Source organism: Schistocerca cancellata, chromosome 4 (assembly GCF_023864275.1).
Source record: "Schistocerca cancellata isolate TAMUIC-IGC-003103 chromosome 4, iqSchCanc2.1, whole genome shotgun sequence".
Taxonomy (NCBI): Eukaryota; Metazoa; Arthropoda; class Insecta; order Orthoptera; family Acrididae; genus Schistocerca; species Schistocerca cancellata.
Window position 1 is genome coordinate 727,392,931 of NC_064629.1, and position 18,773 is coordinate 727,411,703.

General features: G+C 48.9%; 1 protein-coding gene across 3 annotated transcripts in view; it reads right to left on the bottom strand.

Moving 5' to 3' along the window:
* Positions 1 to 18,773, bottom strand: part of LOC126183795 (cullin-1-like) — a 221,017-nt gene that overhangs the window by 94,713 nt on the left and 107,531 nt on the right. For all 3 annotated transcript variants that reach the window (XM_049926033.1, XM_049926034.1, XM_049926036.1), the window contains one exon: positions 912 to 1,020. In XM_049926033.1, coding sequence (XP_049781990.1) covers positions 912 to 1,020 — 109 coding nt within the window. The remainder of the gene's footprint in view (positions 1 to 911; positions 1,021 to 18,773) is intronic.

An 18,773-nucleotide genomic window follows, 5' to 3' on the forward strand; every position in this document is an offset into this window, starting at 1 on the left:
GGGAGAAATGTGTTGAATAACATTGGTGACTATGAAGAAAAGTAGGTAAAAGATCAAAGTACAACTGTGACTTTTTTTGTTTTATTACCTAATAACCTTCTTGGTAATAAAATTATTGTGCATTACTTTCCGATCTTCCCTCACATTATGAGTCTACTTGATGATTTATTCTAATATTGAAACAAAATGGAAACAAGAATAAGTTTCTTTCCTTTTCCAAAAGGCAGCCTACTACTTCCAACTGAACAATTTCTGAGTGGAAAGCCAGAAGGAAGGAAGACATCACTGAAAACAGAGAACAAATTCAGAGGATAAGGATGTTGAAGAAATACAGTTGTGGCCTTATTTAAGAAACTATTATGGCATTTGTTCCACTGATTTCAGAAAATCATGGGAAATCTATATCATGGTGAGCTGGCAGGGATCTGAAACTCATTTCTTGTAAATGTCAGTAAAGGGTCCTAACTATTGAGCCATCTTACCTGGCATTGCATAATGCAGCAGATGTCACTGAACCACTGACTGTACGCCTTGGATAAGGTAAATCTATATTTAGTATAGGAACAAGAAAATGGAGTGTCCCGTCATGTTAAAATTAATGAGTGAACTGAAAATACTAACTAAAATGATACTTACAAGTAACAAATCACAATACATCTTTAGCAGTATATGTCTACAACTGTCTGTAAGATATGGAATATACTGAAAATAATACTAAATGGTTTGCACATATATTGATTTAAAGTTGACTCATTTTGCATAATTATGAAGATCAGTATATAATGAAATATCAGTCTTCATGGAAGTTACAGCAGTCTAATCACAATTTTCTGTTCCACTAAATTTGGTCTCACTGTATTTTTCCATTTTTTAAAAAAATACCATCTATGCTGCTGCAGCAGTACCAGTACCTGTTTGTTCAACTGTTTAAACAAATTATCTCGCCATGTAACTAATGCCAGCTGATACACATCATATACAGTCTTCTTCCCTTCATCACGTTCTCTTCGGACCCAATGTCTGCAAAAAATTAGCAAACTGTCAGTTATTCTGAAGCTATATAAAATGAAAATGGAAAGAAAAAACTTATACAATACATTTTTATTTTTAACATAAAGAATATAAGAAGGACAATTTGATAAACTACACATGCTGTTATTCATTAACTAAATCACATGCATGTTATTGGGCTTTAATGTATACAGGGTGTCTCAAACATTTTCAGTTAAATTGAAACAGGTAATAGTAAATCCACAACCGATTATATTGAGACAAGGAGTAAATGGTCATTAATGGATATACATTGTGTAATGGACATACACTGGATACAGCACATAACAACAATGTAGCTAATAGTAATTGTTCAAAGTGACGACCATTTCAATGCATGTATTGCAGTGGTGCATGCACTTGTGCTGCACTCTTGCAAAGATACCGGGTGTCTGTTGTACATTGGAACAGACAGTGGGTGATAAACAGCGTACATTTTCGACCAGAAAACAGAAGACGTGCTGTACATGACTTGAAGGATACAGTGTGGAGAGTAGTGGGGACAAGTATTAGACCCCTGTCATAAAGAACATTTGCAAGCACAGGGATCAATGGATTTTGAGCTCAGCATTAACTTTTGTCAGTGGATTATACACCACGATGCTGTTGTGTCAAACTTCGTACAGTTTGTATTGTTCACACATGAAGCCTCATTCACTCTTGATGGCATATTCAGCAACTGGGACAGCCATGTCTGGAGTGAGGAAAATTCGCATGCCATCCACAATAGTGGCCACCAGCAACGAGTCTCTGTAAATGTATGTCTGGGCATTGTCCAAGATCACCTAATAGGAAGTTACTTGCTGCCTCCCCGTTTGACTGGTCCACGTTACCTGCATTCCTGCAAGATGTGCTGCCACAGTTCTTGTGAGACTGTACCCCTCATTGTCCACAAAAGGATGAGGTTTCAACACAATGGTGCACCAGCCTCCTTCCACATTAATGTCCGTGAGCACCTGAACAATAAGTACACTCATTGTTGGATTGGAAAGGGAGGTCCTGTCCCAGAGACAGTGTGATCCCCTGATCTGACACCCCTGGACTTGTTCCTCTGGGGTTACATCAAGATATTGGTATCTGATACCCCATAGAAAAGGATGAAGACCTGCTTGCTAGGGTCTAAGCTGTCTGTTTCCTGGTACAACAGACACCAAGGATCTTTGAGGGAGTGAGGCACAACTTCATGTGCCCTTGCTGTGCATGCATTGAGACTGGCAGTCATAACTTTGAACAATTACTATGAGCTATGTTGTTGTCATATTGTGCACACTGTGTGTGCCCATAACACGTACACTGTGTGTACCCATAACACAATAAATGTGCATTTCTGACCACTGGTTTCCCATCTCAGTATAATAGGTTGTGAACCCAATATCATCTGTTTCAATTTTACCCTAAATATTTGAAACACCCTGTTGTCATCCCCTAGGAGACCATTTGATTTTGTTTACCTTACACACAGAGGAAAATTTACTTTTAATGTATTACACTTTTTGAATATTTGGCATTTCAACAAACCCAATGCTTTCTCTTGTATCACTAGTACATATTATGATGTCTTACCATTTACTACAAATGTTAAGAGTCACTTTGTGTTACAGTTATGCATCCAATTTAATAACAGCCATTGTATTAAGATGTTCAGTTCCCTCTCTACAAAGACAAAATGTATATTCTATCATTCAATTGTTAGCTGTCTTGGTTTGATGACTTAGCTTGACAAAGCTCACCAAAGATCTAAACAAATATAATCTACACATACTTAATCACTTATCTGCTTCATTGCAAGAACAACAACACAAGTTATTAAACCCAAAGGCAAGTCGAAATTCGCTAGGTAGGTCATTCTGAGGTGGAACCGATGCTACTGGTTAGCATTCATTGACACCACCAGGTGTACAGTGGCTCCACAGACTTTACAGTCACACATGGTTTATGCAGTGGCTGTAATCATTATTTCTATATTTACTTCTCTAATTAGACTAGCTTCCAAATCAGTACGAAAATCCCGCATAACAGGGAAATAAACAGCGCAACCTAATCCTGCTAGCCTTACAATTTCCTTTGGTTCTGCCTGTTTATCATTCAAAGTTCTTAGAAGAACATTGATAGAATTTTCATCATTAGTAATATCTCATTTCAGGAATCCTAAATAAGTTGAACAGACCACTAAATAGCATATTTTATTATGGTCTTTCCATTAGGCTATGTCACTGCTTCAGCCAGTACGTGGTTCTGGAAATATACAGTAGACCATTACCAACATCCATTTTTTTGTACTAGTATCAAATCATCAGATGAGCTGTACCCTATTATACTAATGATGTTTCCAATCATCATTGGCTGAAAAAAATTGAACAACTCTACCATAGTTTCAGTGAAACATGTCAGCTCTTTAAAAAATCCTGCTGTAGAAACATTCAAAAGCTTGAACAACAGGGCTAAATAAACTTTCATTTCCATTTATAAGCCATACTTTGGCAGAAACCAGTTTCAGCTGGTCTCTAAAATACCTTACGGTCTCAACCTACATTTAAAAAATTCATTCTACAGTGTCACAGATAATAAGTATCATTACTAACAAAACACTTGATCAGAATCTACATCTACAACAAGGAACTGGCTACATATAATTTATTAATGGTCTTCAGCCTGACAATGACACAAACTGAATTTTCACTCTGTAGGAAGTGTGCATTGATTTGAAAATTCTTGGCAGATTAAAACTGTGTACCAGACTAGGCCTCAAACTTGAGATCTGGGATGGGATGACATGCTTGGATAGTTCATTCAGTAAAGCATAAAGCACACACCTGTGTAAGACAAATGTCCCAGGTTTTAGTCCTGCTCCAGCATATAGTTTTGATCTGCCTGGAAGTTTCAAATCAGCATATACTTCACCACAGAGTGAAAATTAAAACTGGAAAGAATCCCCTTGAGTGTGGTTAAGCCTGTTCTCTGCTATTATCATTTCTTCCAGGAGTGTTAGTCCCACAAGGTAGGCAGGAGAATTTCTGTGAAGCTTGTATAATATGGGAAGGAAAAATTGCAGGTGTATGTAGCAACCCATGGTAGTCTATCCCATCAAACCTTTTCATCGTAGTTTGAAGCTACATACTGTATTCAAGCCTAACAAACTGATGATTACCTGGTGGTCCTATCCATCAATCCTGTCATTTAGTTGAATTATGTTACAAATTTCCTTCCCCCAATTTGGATTAGTGCCTCCTCATTAGTTACTCAGTCTACTGATATAATCTTCAGCATTCTTCTGTAGCATCAAATCTCAAACACTTATATTTTCTTCTAGTCAGATGGATTTATTGTCTATGTTTCAATTCTGTACAAGGCCTTCCTTCAGAAGGAACTTCTTAACATATAAATTTACATTCAATATTCCAAATTTATGGTTTTTTGGAAACTCTTTTCTTGTTATTACAAATCTGCATTTGATATCCTCTCCGCTTCGGTCAGCATCAGTTATTTTGTTGCACAACTCATCTACTACATTTACTTATTGCATGCTGGTAGAGTTATGCATGATGCTGTATCAAAGATGACTGAGACTGCTTATCGACTTTTGTGATTGTTCAAGATGCTAAACTGCAGTAGCAATTCTTGTAAATGAATTAAAGGAGCAGCTTATTATATCCTCAATTTTGGAAGCTATTTATGTATTTGTTTTCTCTGGAAATATGAACCTGCAAACTTTCGGGGAAAAAAAGAAGCTCACAATACACTTTGTAAACAGTAAATTGAGAACATCATAGTGGAACAGTCAATTAAACAAAGTTATGCAGAGGCAGGGGTTCTATGTTCATAATTACTTGGGGTTAAATTTTTTTTAAGGTGAAAATTGCCTCCAAGTAGCAGCGTGGTATGGAGTCTACATTAAACTTGACACAAGTAGGGAATTAACTTCAGAAATGATCCAGCTGTCAGAATTAAAGATTGAAATGTCTCACGCCAAAGCATATCCTCCATATTGTCAACCAGTTACAAGTGTAGTGAAGAACTGCATCAGTGTTTAAGGTACATACTGGCCTGTCGCTTTCACACTAGGTATTTGTTCACACCACATAAAAGTCTGGAAGCAGACATTCTGGCAGCGAATGTTCTAGAAACAACTGAGCCACATATATAAGGGAAGCAGAGTCGCTGCCAGGTAGTATTCCAAGCCGTGATGCAGTACCGAGCGGACCACAGTGAAGAAGCAAAGGGTGTGGCAGATCGCCGTCCGGCAGAGCCTGCTGTATTATGCGACCTCACTCTCAGCTGAGGCAGCGAAAGGTATGGCAGACAGCCGTATGGTGGGGCTTGCCTTGTCAGCGGCCACAAACCACTGTCCACCTATGACTGACCGGTCCAGAAGGACTGGCGTTACACAGAAAGGCGAGCCCACACTTTTGGCGGATGGGGGCATGCCCCTGCATCCCGTAGCCGGTGTGCTCAATGTTGGTGGCCCGCCAGCCATACCCTTGGCTTCGGGCACGCCACAGTCGGCCGTTCCCCAGCCGCGAGCCGAAACAGAGTCAGATCCTGCACCTGAGGACACCACTTCACCGGAGACAGCCCCTGCAAAGGACCCAGGCCACATGCTGGAAGCGGAAAGGCAGCTCGCCTTCCTGATGGGCCTCATCCCAGGCACCAACCCGTCTTCCGAAACAATGGAAGTGGAGCAGCACTCTCGTAAGTGGCCAGCAGATGCGAGCAGGGAACCTGACTTGAAGAGGTCCACCACTAGCACGTCTAGTAGCAAGCCCACACACCACACCCAGTGGAAGGGATCCAGGACCCTTCCCCCAACTGTAGAAAATGAGGGTTTTATGCAGCCCTCTTGTAAGCACACAGCCGGGGCTGTGGTGCTCGCACAACAGTCGGCGGTCAACACCGGCAACCGGTTCTCTGGCCTCTCTAACGATGCCATCGAGCCCATGGAGAGCCAGCAGCAGCAGCAGAAGTTGCCCCCACCACCTGCCATGGTCATCAAGTGGACTGGTGGCTTCCAAGAATTCCAAGAGCAGATCAAAGCTGCAGTCAAAGGGAATGTGACATTCCGACGAGTCGCAGGGCGGGACTTGCATCGTGTTATCACGAAGACTGCAGAGGACTACCGTGGGGTCAGGACCTCACCAAGAGAGAGGGACCGCACAGTTTCACCTACTCCTCAGAGCCAGTGAAGACTCTTAAAGTTGTCTTCCGCAAGCTCCCATTCAGCATGGGCCCGGGTACCTGCAGGAGCTGCTTGAGGACCTGGGCTTCCTGATACACACCACGGAGTGTATGAAGTTACCCAGGGACTACTCTGACATGCCACTGTTTATGGCAGTTCTCAATGACACCGTCAAGAACTGCAAAATCTTCCAGCAGACCCACATGGCCCATGTCAGCATCACTGTGGAAAAGCTGCACAGGAGACGCGGCCCGCCGCAGTGCTTCAATTGCCAGGGCCTGGACCTCGTGGCGAAGTACTGAAAGATGCCTCCCCACTGTGTCAAACACGTGGGGGACCATCCCAGTCGGGAATGCAAGATTCCGAGGACAGACGCGCTCACATGCAGCCATTGCAGAGAGAAACATGTGTCGTGTTACCGCGGCTGCACTGCCTTCTGGCATGCCGCCGCAAAAAGAGGACAGCTGGCACAATCCGCGCTGGTATGAACAGGGAGGAGCTACGCTTCCGCTGCCACTGATAAGGCACCCGACAAGTTGGTTGAGCAGTGTCCTGCCGCCCCCGCTGACATCAAGGGGCATGGCAGGCCGTCGGAGCCTGCACCAGCAGTGGTAGTCATCCACGGGTGCAGACCGCCGATGCGGCAAATGACGACAGACAATGGCCTGGATTCTTCCTCTGTGGTTACGTGCCCACTCACAGCGGAGCAAGTATACAAAGTCCTGACACGTTTACATACGCAACAGGACTACCCGCAGCGCGCTGCTGACGAACGAGCTGAGTCCAAGTTCAAGCAGTACCTCCTGTCCATCGGATGCGTGGCCAGAGAAGTGGTGAGAGTACCGCCAGGAGCCCCGCCAGGCGTGTCGACAGAAGACGACACTGCCCTGCCAGGGGCGGCCCCGACGGGTGTTGCGCCACTGGTCACAGTTACGCAAGAAACTGCTGCACCTCTGGTTGCCCCATTGGTCTCTCCCAATCAAGAGGCCACTGCAGCACCGGACACTGTCCTGCCAGGCGTGACGAAAGAAGATGTCACCGCTCTGCCAGTTGACGCCGACAACAACAGGATGGAGGACATAGTAGAGGCCAACCTTGACGATCTGCTGGAGGCAGAAACCATGGATACCTCTCAGCCCTCTAGAAAGAGGCCTGCAGCCACAGAGGACGACAACTCCTCTACATTTTCTCAGTCTGTTTGCAGGAGGAGCCAGAAGCAGAAGATGGCAGACGACCCTGCCCCCACTGAGGCAGACCAGGCGCCAGACGACGGGATCACCGTCCCAAAGCGGCGGCACACTGCTCAGGTCAAACGGCTCGAAACGAACTCATTCATCGATGTCGACGAGCCAGAGGCCATGGAGGCCACTGAGCCACCTAAGAGGCAACACCCGCCCCACCACCGATAACTGTTTCATGGAAGGACACCTACAAGTCCTTCCTTAATAAATTTCAGACAGTCACGTCCGCTGCCAAGGTCAAATGTGTCAGGCGAGACCTATACCGGGTTTCGACGGCACCTTGGATGACTACCGTGCAGCCACGAAGATCATAGAGAACGACAAGCTACACTGTTTTACGCATAATGCGGAGCCCATGTAGCAGCTGAAAAAGGTCTTCTGCCACCTCCCACTGTGAATGGAGACTTCGAACCTCAAAGACGAACTGGCGGGGCTGGACTACATGGCCAGCTCCGTGACCACCAAGAAGCCGCCCAAGACGAGGTGAGATATGCCTTTTTTCCTAGTTGTCCTCCCGGACAACTTCGAAAACAGAAAAATCTTTCAGTTGCAGATGGTGGCCCAGATTGGGGTGGAAGTGGAGCCACTCAAGGCCAAGGGGAGACGCGCTCAGTGCTTCTCCTGCCAGGGCCTTGATCACGTGGCGAGCTTCTGCTCCATGCCGGCCCACTGCGTCAAGTGCGCCAACTCCCACCAGAGTCGGGACTGCATCAAGAAGAGAGAGGAGGCGCCAGAGTGCTGCAATTGTAGCAAGCCACATGTGGCGAGCTACAGAGGCCGCGCTGCATTCCAACACCGCCCACGGCAGAAAGGACGGACAGCAACTGCCAGGAAAGTGCAACCTGGCACCAGCTGCACTTCTGCTACCAAGGGGGAGTCCGCTAACGCCACCGTGGGATGACAAGTGGCCTTCCCACCACTTCCACAACAGGACTCGAACGAGACTGCACCAGCTACTGCGCCTGGCTCGTCGGCCCCACCGGCTGACTCCCAGGCCAACCACCACAAGGGCGGACGACGCACTGCCTGTCCACTCAACATTCCCGTGCCTCAGGCTGCAGGGCACGCGGCCCACCGAACGGACATGAAGGCGACGCCGCGCCCTGCCGCCCTCGCACCCGCAGCTGCGGCTGCACCCGCACCATGAACAGGACCAGGAGCTGCAGACCTGGGAGCTCGTCTGGGCTCCCTCTCTGCCCTGCTCCAACAACTTCCCGTGCTAGTCACGGCAGTCACGGAGGCCCTGCAGGCTGCTACCATCACCACAAAGCCCACCATGGATAGTCCACTCATACATGGACTGACCATTAGCAGCATCAATGCAAACAGCTTGTTTCCCCAACAAGGTGAGTTTCGCCAGTTCATGCAGGACGAGGCCATTGACCTCTGCCTGGTCTGCAAAACTCACCTTACACCAGGGGTCTACGTGCGTGTACCGCAATGACAGGCCAACAGCCGGCAGGGGCACCACCATCTACATCCGTGCATCACTCATGCACCACCAGGTGCAGCTCCCGGATCTGGCCACCCTGGAAGCCACCGGGGTGACTGGTACCATGACAGCTGGGCAGATCATGTTTGTGGCAGTATACAGGCCACCCCGCGAACACCTCCAGGAGGCAGACGTCGACGCGCTGCTGGCATTTGGGGGGAGGGTGTTCATTGCAGGTGACTTCAATGTGAAACACCCGGAATGGAACTCCCGCCTCACGAATGTCAGTGGCCGTCGACTTTCCTGCACTGCCCAGAGAACGGCGCCCTGATCCTGGGCCCACAGGAGTACACAATCTACCCGGCCAGGGGACGGCCAGACGTGCTTGATGTTGCAGTCATAAAAGGCATCAGGCACCACACAACCGCCTCCACACGGTGTGCGCTGTCGTCAGACCACCTGCTGGTGGTCTTCGCCATAGATGACGCCGGAGCCATGCTGCCACCATGCCGACAGACATACCGGCACATGGACTGCGAGCCGTTCCAGGAGACAGTCCTGGAATCGATCGCGGACGCAGATGGCAAAGCAGGTGTCCTGGGGGACCAATTCGAGTCATCATTCACCCCGGTGGACGACAATCTGAATGAAGACCACATCCAGCGTGTAGCCGAGCAACTCCCGGTGTTCCTGGAGGCAAGGGACGACAGAGACGTAATCGACGCCATCTCCGAGTCAGAGGTGGCCGCACAGCCGAAGGCGCTCAACACTAGGGAGCTCGGAGGCGCTGATGGGGTCACCAACCACCTGCTGAAAAACCTGCTGGCAGGGACCCATCTGCTGCTGGCGGGTATCTTCAACCAGGTCTTTCGCTCGGGTGTCTACCCCTCTGTGTGGAAACACGCAGAGGTGGTGGCCATCCCCAAAGCGAACAAGGATCCACGTGACGCCGCAAACTACAGACCCATCAGCCTGCTACCGGCACTCTCCAAAGTGTTCAAACGCCTCTACGCCAGGCGCGTGCTTCGCCACGTGACAGCAGAAGGAGTGATACCGGACGAGCAGTTCGGTTTCCAGAGGGGACACTCCACAGTTCACCAGCTGATGCGGCTGGTGGAAGAGGCCATGTGCGCCCTGGAAACTCGGGAATACCTCGGGGCGGTATTCCTCGACGTCCTCAGGGCATTCGACTCCATGTGGCACAACAGCCTCGTGTACAAACGTTTTGTGCACGGGGTTCCGACGTCACATGGGGTCCTACTCCAATTGTATCTGGCCGACAGGACTTTCCACGTCCAGCTGGACGAGGGGATGTCCACACACTGACCCATCCATGCTGGAGTGCAGCAGGGGTCCGTTCTAGGCCCACAACTCTACTCCCTATTCACCGCCGATGCTCCGCAAGTGGCGCCAGTGAAGTTGCCACTATACGCTGACGACTCGGCACTATTCGTGCGGAGTATGAAGGCGGTCGAGATGCGCCACCTGCTACAGCGTGGATGTGAGGCCTTTGGTTCGTGGTCGACTAAGTGACGCCTGAAACAGAATGTGTTGAAGAGCCAGGCAGTGGTGTTCACACAAAGACCACTGCCACCCGATCTTCCACCAGTCACCATCACGGGAAGCCCCATCCCGTGGAGCAAGACTGGCCGCTACCTGAGAGTCACCCTCGACCAGAAGCTGACGTGGAAAGACCACATTGAGGACGTCAGGGGCAGAGCAGCCTATGCGTTCTGTACCCTCTGCTCCACTCGTCGTCCGCCTTGCCTCTCCACCACTGCATCATGCTATATCTGGCACTGGTTTGCCGGTGCTGGAATATGCGGCCGTGGTGTGGGGCAACGCACCCGACACACACATCAACAAGCTGCAGAGGGTGCACAACAGGGCGCTCGAGCTCGCACTGCACCTGCCGAGGCTCTGTTCGACTGCTCGGCTGCACCAGCAAACAAGCATCCCCTTCCTCCGTGACCGATTTAAACAATCGGCGCGAGTCTTCTACGAGCACGCTGAACGGTCTGACAATAGGCTCATTAGGGACTTGGGGCACCCTATTCACCACAGGCCAACCACGCGTTGGCCTGTCCTGTTACGAGAGTAATATCTCGTGACAGAGCAAGGACAACACTCCCCAGAAAACACCCCAGGCCAATTCGGACCGTGAGGAAGCCACTCCACAAAAATAGGTTTATGCAGGAATAGCAGTATATGTTTAGCCTGCCCCTTCACGAGTCAGGACAGACTCGTATGGTTAAGTGACAGTGACATTGACAGTGTTCGAGCCCAGGCAGCGGCACCATCTCGCCGCACTGACACGACATCCACAGCGAACGTCGCGGATGATGTCAGGGCCTTGAGGGAGGACTTCAAGCAGCTCCTGCAACAACTCCCGCCGATGTTTGCGTCTGCAGTGCAGTCGGCCGCCCAGGCCACCACCACAACAGCTGTTTCCACATCCAAACATGGAGAGACACATCCAGGGTCTAACCGTTTGTGTGTGGAACGCAAACAGCATTCGTTCCCATGTGGGAGAATTTCGCCAGTTTCTGCGGGACGAACACGTGGACGTCTGTCTCGTCATAGAAACTTGGCTGAAGTCGGGAGTGGACGTACGGGAGGCGAACTGTCGCTGCTACTGCACCGACCGGGCCACCCACGGCGGCGGAACGGCGGTATACGTTAAGACGTCGTTGCGTCACCACCAGGTGCAACTCCCCAAGACGCTGGCGTCGTGGTCAACACTTCCGTGGGCCCGTAACATTCGTGGCGGCCTACCGACAGCCGTCAGGACACCTCTACTTCAGGGACGTCGAGACGCTGCTGTCAATGCGCGGGAATCTGTTCATCGGCGGCGATATCAACGCAAAACACCCGGAGTGGAACTCCAGGGTCACCACCATCGGCGGCAGACGGCTACTCCGGGTCGTTAATGACACGACACCATGGTGTTAGGTCCCTTTGACCCCACGCACTACCCGATGCGCGGCTGTCCCGACGTGCTTGACATCGCGATCGTGAAAGGGGCAGCACAAAACACGATCGCGACCACTTGCTGTGCCTTGTCTTCCGATCACCTGCCAGTGATCTTTGACCTGGACACAGACGGAATGGCACCACCTGACCATCGCAGCGCCCCTCAACACCAACTGGGCGCACTTTCAGTAGCACCTGGCAGACAGTCACAGCTACACCCGATCCCAACGAGGAGGGGGTGGATGCAGCACTACTAGCAGCATTCACCCACTACACACTTGCGGTGGCAGATGCAGCAGCGCCGCGGGGACTGCAGAAGCCGAAAGAGAACTCCAAGCAGCTTCCGCCTGACATCCTGGAGTCGATCTGTGTGAAGAACTGCGTTTTTCGTGAGTGGCAGATCGTGCGAAACCCCGCCACCTAGCTGCTGCTCAACCGCCTGCGCTGGGAGATTTCGGCGGCCGTCGGCCACCACCGAAATCGGGACTGGGCTAGCAAAATAACCACGCTCAGAATCGACGACGGTAACGCCTGGGCCATGACCAGGAACTTTCTGAGCAAGGGCCAGCGCATCAGGCCGCTACAAGTTGGTCGTGACGTCGCTGCAGAGCCAGACATGAAGGCCAGCGTGCTCGCAGACACCTTTGTGGATAATTTCACGACAATGGACAACGTTGTCGACGACAACGCAATCCAGGAGGTGCACGAGCGTCTCCCGCCGTACCTAAATCAACAGGAGGAGGACGTCACTGAACCCACCACTGAGGACGAAGTGCAACGTCACCTCGCCTTCCTACAGCCCAGGAAGGCAGGGGGATGCGACAAGATCGACAACGCACTGCTGAAGAAGCTGCCGCCGGAAGCAGTGTGGAAACACGCCGAGGTGGTCGCCATTCCGAAGGCTGGCAAAGACCCCAGGCTGCCGCACAACTATCGCCCGATAAGACTCCTGCCTTTGCTCTCGAAGACCTTCGAGAGGATATTCGCCAAACGGCTGCAGCATCACGTCAGAGAAGAAGGCCTGCTTCCTGACGAGCAGTTTGGCTTCCGCAGTGGGCATTCGACACATCATCAGCTACTGCGACTGGTGGAGCAGGTGATGGGGGCCCTGGAGTGTCGCGAGTACCTTGGGGCGGTGCTCCTTGACGTCTCCAAGGCCTTTGATAGCGTGTGGCACGACAGCCTCCTGTATAAGCTGCTGGTACAGGGGGTACCCGTGTCGCACGTCCGCCTTCTCCAGTCATACCTGCACGGGCGCACTTTCCATGTGGGTGCTGACAGTGGCGTGCCAAAGGCGCGCCACATCCGAGCTGGAGTACCGCAGGGGTCCGTGCTTTGCCCCCTTCTGTACTCCCTCTTCGCTGCCGATGTCCCGAAGGCGACACCGAGGGTACATCTGGCGCTCTACGCCGACGATACCGCGCTGTGTATGCGCAGCTGATGCACCGCCGCCTGCAGCTTGCCTGCAACGAGCTCGGAGCACGGGCCACGAAATGGCGGCTCAAGTTCAACGCTGGGAAGAGCCAGGCGGTGGTGGTTACGCGCCGCCGCATACCCGACGCGCTGCCGCAAGTACGGATCATGGGAGGCTCCATCCCATGGTCGCGCACTGGAACATACCTCGGCGTCACCCTGCATCGACGCCTGACCTGGGGTCCACACATCCGAGAGCTCAGAGGCCGAGCGCTTGGACGGATGCGCTCGTTGTATCCCCTCCTCAACCCTGCGACGACGCTGCTCCCTCACTGCAGCCTCACGCTCTATCTAGCACTCATCAGGCCGGTGCTAGAGTATGCGTCCGTGGTGTGGGGAAACGCTGCAGATACCCACCTCCAGACGCTGCAACGAGTGCACAACAAAGCCCTTCGGCTGGCGCTCCACCTGCCAAGGGACTAAGACACTCGTCTGCTGCTCGACATCGCGGGAGTTCTGACGTTGAAGCGCTGCTTCTACGAGTCGGCGAGGACGTCACACAACCCGCAGGTCAGTGGAGTGGGAAACCAACTCCACTGGCGGCCAGCGACCAGATGGCCTGACCTGCTGCTGGAATAACGTCCAGGCAGCAAGAGAAGAGGAACTGCTGTAGTGACAAAGAGAAGACAAACCAAAAAGAGAGGACCACACACCTACTGTGAATCTACGATGCAAGAACAGCAAGCCCTGCTTAACCTGCTCCAAACGTGCGCTAAATGCACGCGAGTCACAAACGCAATGTAATGCTGCCAGGTAGTCAGTTTGAAAGCTACACTCGTCGCGATAACTTGTAAGTGATAAAAAGTGAACAACTGCAATTATTGGCTATTACCTCGGACTTCAGTCAGTATTGTGCGTAGTGATATTAGAAATATGCGGAGTGTGACCAAGTGTATTTTAGTGCTAAGTGTACTAGTGTTGCATTTTTTCAGTGAGAATAAAGTGTTTATTCGAGAATAATTGGCACCAAATTCACCTACGTCATAACAATATAATAAAATGGAGCATTATGTAAAAATAAAAAGAAAAGTAAAAACATCTGAAAATGCCGGTCACCATTCAGCTGCAAAACACCAGCAGATGTTCAGGCGCCCAGCACTTCATCGAAACTTCCACAACAAAGTTCGATGACTGGTTCCTTTAATCCCATGGATATTGGCAATTCATCATCACCATCATCATTTAAGACTGATTATGCCTTTCAGCATTCAGTCTGGAGCATAGCTCCCCTTATACAGTTCCTCCATGATCCCCTATTCAGTGCTAACATTGGTGCCTCTTCTGATGTTAAACCTATTACTTCAAAAGCATTCTTAACCGAATCCAGGTACCTTCTCCTCGGTCCGCCCCGACTCCTCCTACCCTCTACTGCTGAATCCATGAGTCTCTTGGGTAACCTTGCTTCTCCCATGCGTGTAACATGACCCCACCATCTAAGCCTGTTCGCCCTGACTGCTACATCTATAGAGTTCATTCCTAGTTTTTCTTTGATTTCCTCATTGTGGACACCCTCCTGCCATTGTTCCCATCTACTAGTACCTGAAATCATCCTAGCTACTTTCATATCCATAACCTCAACCTTGTTGATAAGGTAACCTGAATCCACCCAGCTTTCGCTCCCATACAACAAGGTTGGTCGAAAGATTGAACGGTGCACAGATAACTTAGTCTTGGTACTGACTTCCTTCTTGCAGAAGAGAGTAGATCGTAGCTGAGCGCTCACTGCATTAGCTTTGCTACACCTCGCTTCCAGTTCTTTCACTATGTTGCCATCCTGTGAGAATATGCATCCTACGTACTTGAAACCGTCCACCTGTTCTAACTTTGTTCCTCCTATTTGGCACTCAATCCGTTTATATTTCTTTCCCACTGACATTACTTTCGTTTTGGAGATGCTAATCTTCATACCATAGTCCTTACATTTCTGATCTAGCTCTGAAATATTACTTTGCAAACTTTCAATCGAATCTGCCATCACAACTAAGTCATCCGCATATGCAAGACTGCTTATTTTGTTGTCACATATCTTAATCTCACCCAGCCAGTCTATTGTTTTCAACATATGATCCATAAATAATATGAGCAACAGTGGAGACAGGTTGCAGCCTTGTCTTACCCCTGAAACTACTCTGAACCATGAACTCAATTTACCGTCAACTCTAACTGCTGCCTGACTATCCATGTAAAGACCTTTAATTGCTTGCAAAAGCTTGCCTCCTATTCCATAATCTTGTAGAACAGACAATAACTTCCTCCTAGGAACCCGGTCATATGCCTTTTCTAGATCTATAAAACATATATACAATTCCCTGTTCCACTCATAACACTTCTCCATTATTTGCCGTAAGCTAAAGATCTGGTCCTGACAACCTCTAAGAGGCCTAAACCCACACTGATTTTCATCCAATTGGTCCACAACTAATACTCGCACTTTCCTTTCAACAATACCTGAGAAGATTTTACCCACAACGCTGATTAAAGAGATACCTCTGTAGTTGTTACAATCTTTTCTGTTTCCATGTTTAAAGATTGGTGTGATTACTGCTTTTGTCCAGTCTGATGGAACCTGTCCCAACTCCCAGGCCATTTCAATTATCCTGTGTAGCCATTTAAGACCTGACATTCCACTGTATTTGATGAGTTCCGACTTAATAGCGCACATCTCCCAATTGAGTTTAGCTGCAAGATATGTTGATGGTGACGGCAAAGTACACGAAAGATTTTTGGGTTTCGTTGACATCCATAAAAACAATGAGTGTAGTGGAAACTGATGACGAACCTCAAGAGGGTCAAGATGAAGAGCGTAGCGTAACTGGTGAAGTATTAGGGACTACGATTCTAAGGAGAATGGAAAGGCTTTCTCTATCACTGGAGAACTGTGTAGATATAGGCTCTTCGCAACATTGAAGAGTCACCTAAAACTCTCGTTGCAGTCACATTGTCAAACGAGATGGGTTGAGCGACATGATGGTGTTACTCAATTCGCAGCTGATCTCGGAAGAGTTTGCAAAGCCCTTAACGAAATACAGTGTTGGAGGGATAGAACAACAGCTGCCAAAGCCAATATTCTCCTTCGAGCTTTCTCTAATTGCGAGTTTATCATCACTCTGTTTACACTAAGTGACATTATAAACATAACATATCCAGTCAGCAAAATCTTACAAGACCCTAGCTTGGACATCGCGATGGCAAAAGCAAAATTACACTACTGGCCATTAAAATTGCAGCACCACGAAGATGACGTCCTACAGACGCGAAATTTAACCGACAGGAATAAGATGCTGTGATATGCAAATGATTAGCTTTTCAGGTTGGCGCCGGTGGCGATACCTACAACGTGCTGACATGAGGAAAGTTTCCAACCGATTTCTCATACACAAACTGCAGTTGACCGGCGTTGCCTGGTCAAACGTTGTTGTGATGCCTCATGTCAGGAGGAGAAATGCGTACCATCACATTTCCGACTTTGATAAAGGTCGGATTGTAGCCTATCGCGATTGCGGTTTATCGTATCGCGACATTGCTGCTCGCGTTGGTCGAGATCCAATGACTGTTAGCAGAATATGGAATCGGTCGGTTCAGGAGGGTAATACGGAACGTCGTGCTGCATCCCAACGGCCTCGTATCACTAGCAGTCGAGATGACATGCATCTTATCCTCATGGCTGTAACGGATCGTGCAGCCACGTCTCGATTCCTGAGTCAACAGATGTGGACGTTTGCAAGACAACAACCATCTGCACGAACAGTTCGACGACGTTTGCAGCAGCATCGACTATCAGTTCGGAGACCATGGCTGCGGTTACCCTTGATGCGGCATCACTGACAGGAGCGCCTGCGATGGTGCACTCAACGACGAACCTGGGTGCACGAATGGCAAAACATCTATTTTTCGGATGAATCCATCAGCATCATGATGGTCGCATCCGTGTTTGGCGACATCGCGGTGAACGCACATTGGAAGTGTGTATTCGTCATCGCCATTATGGCGTATCACCCGGCGTGATGGTATGGGGTGCCATTGGTTACACGTCTCGGTCACCTCTTGTTCGCACTGACGGCACTTTGAACAGTGGACGTTACATTTCAAATGTGTTACAACCCGTGGCTCTACCTTTCATTCGATCCCTGCGAAACCCTACATTTCGGCAGGATAATGCACGACCGCATGTTTCAGGTCCTGTACAGGTCTTTCTGGATACAGAAAATGTTCGACTACTGCCCTGGCCAGCACATTTTCCAGATGTCTCACTGATTGAAACCGTCTGGTCAATAGTGGCCGAAAAAAATGTTCAAATGTGTGTGAAATCTTATGGGACTCAAATGCTAAGGTCGTCAGTCCCTAAGCTTACACACTACTTAACCTAAATTATCCTGAGCACAAACACACACACCCATGCCCGAGGGAGAACTCGAACCTCCGCCGGGACCAGCCGTACAGTCCGACTGCAGCGCCTCAGACCGCTCTGCTAATCCTGCGTGGCTCAATGGTGGCCGAGCAACTGGCTCGTCACAATACGCCAGTCACTACTCTTGATGAACTGTGGTATCGTGTTGAAGCTGCATGGGCAGCTGCACCTGTACACGCCATCCAAGCTCTGTTTGTATCATCTGCATTTCTTCTTGGTGTAGCAATTTTAATGGCCAGTAGTGTAGATTCGACACTCAAGGTGTACGACGGTATGAGAGCTAATGTTGATAGCTACTTTGCTCATATTGTTGAAGAGGCGAAGACAGTTATGGAAGAGTTAGACCTGGAGATGAGTGATCCTCGTCCTACACGCAGACAAAGACACAGGGAAAACTGCGATCATAATTACGACATATTGGAAAATAACTGTTTTTATTCCAACGCTGGACCATATGACATGAGAGAACGTTCTGCTGAAGAAAATATTTATCATTTAAAATTCAACTTCCTTTTGCCCTCACAACTACTGAACTATGACGGTAATGATCTAGCACATAAATTGAATCAGTGCTTAACCGTACTACCGCTCTCTGAAGAAGAATCACTCTTTGTGATTAAAAAGAGACTAATGGGAGAGATTCTTCAATATAAGCAAACGAGCATAAACGCCCTTAATGATTGTGATACTGTTATGCAAGCGTTGTCTGTTTCTCCCAGATCTGACTATCCTACTTTGCACACGCTGTACAAGATATTTGCTTGTCTACCTGCATCTGTTGCTACAGTAGAAAGAAATTTTTCAACATTGCGGCGTACAGAGACACATGGCTGAATTCAACAATGAAGGAGGATCGACTTAATGGCTTAACTCTGTTGAACACTCAGCCTGACATTGATTGTCAGAGATCATCATTTAAGAAAGAGAACCAAAACTGTAACTTTTTTATATCACAAGATGGCATTGTATAGAAAGCAGATGGCAGTTCTAAGAGTCGATGGACATGAAAGGGAAGCAGTGGTT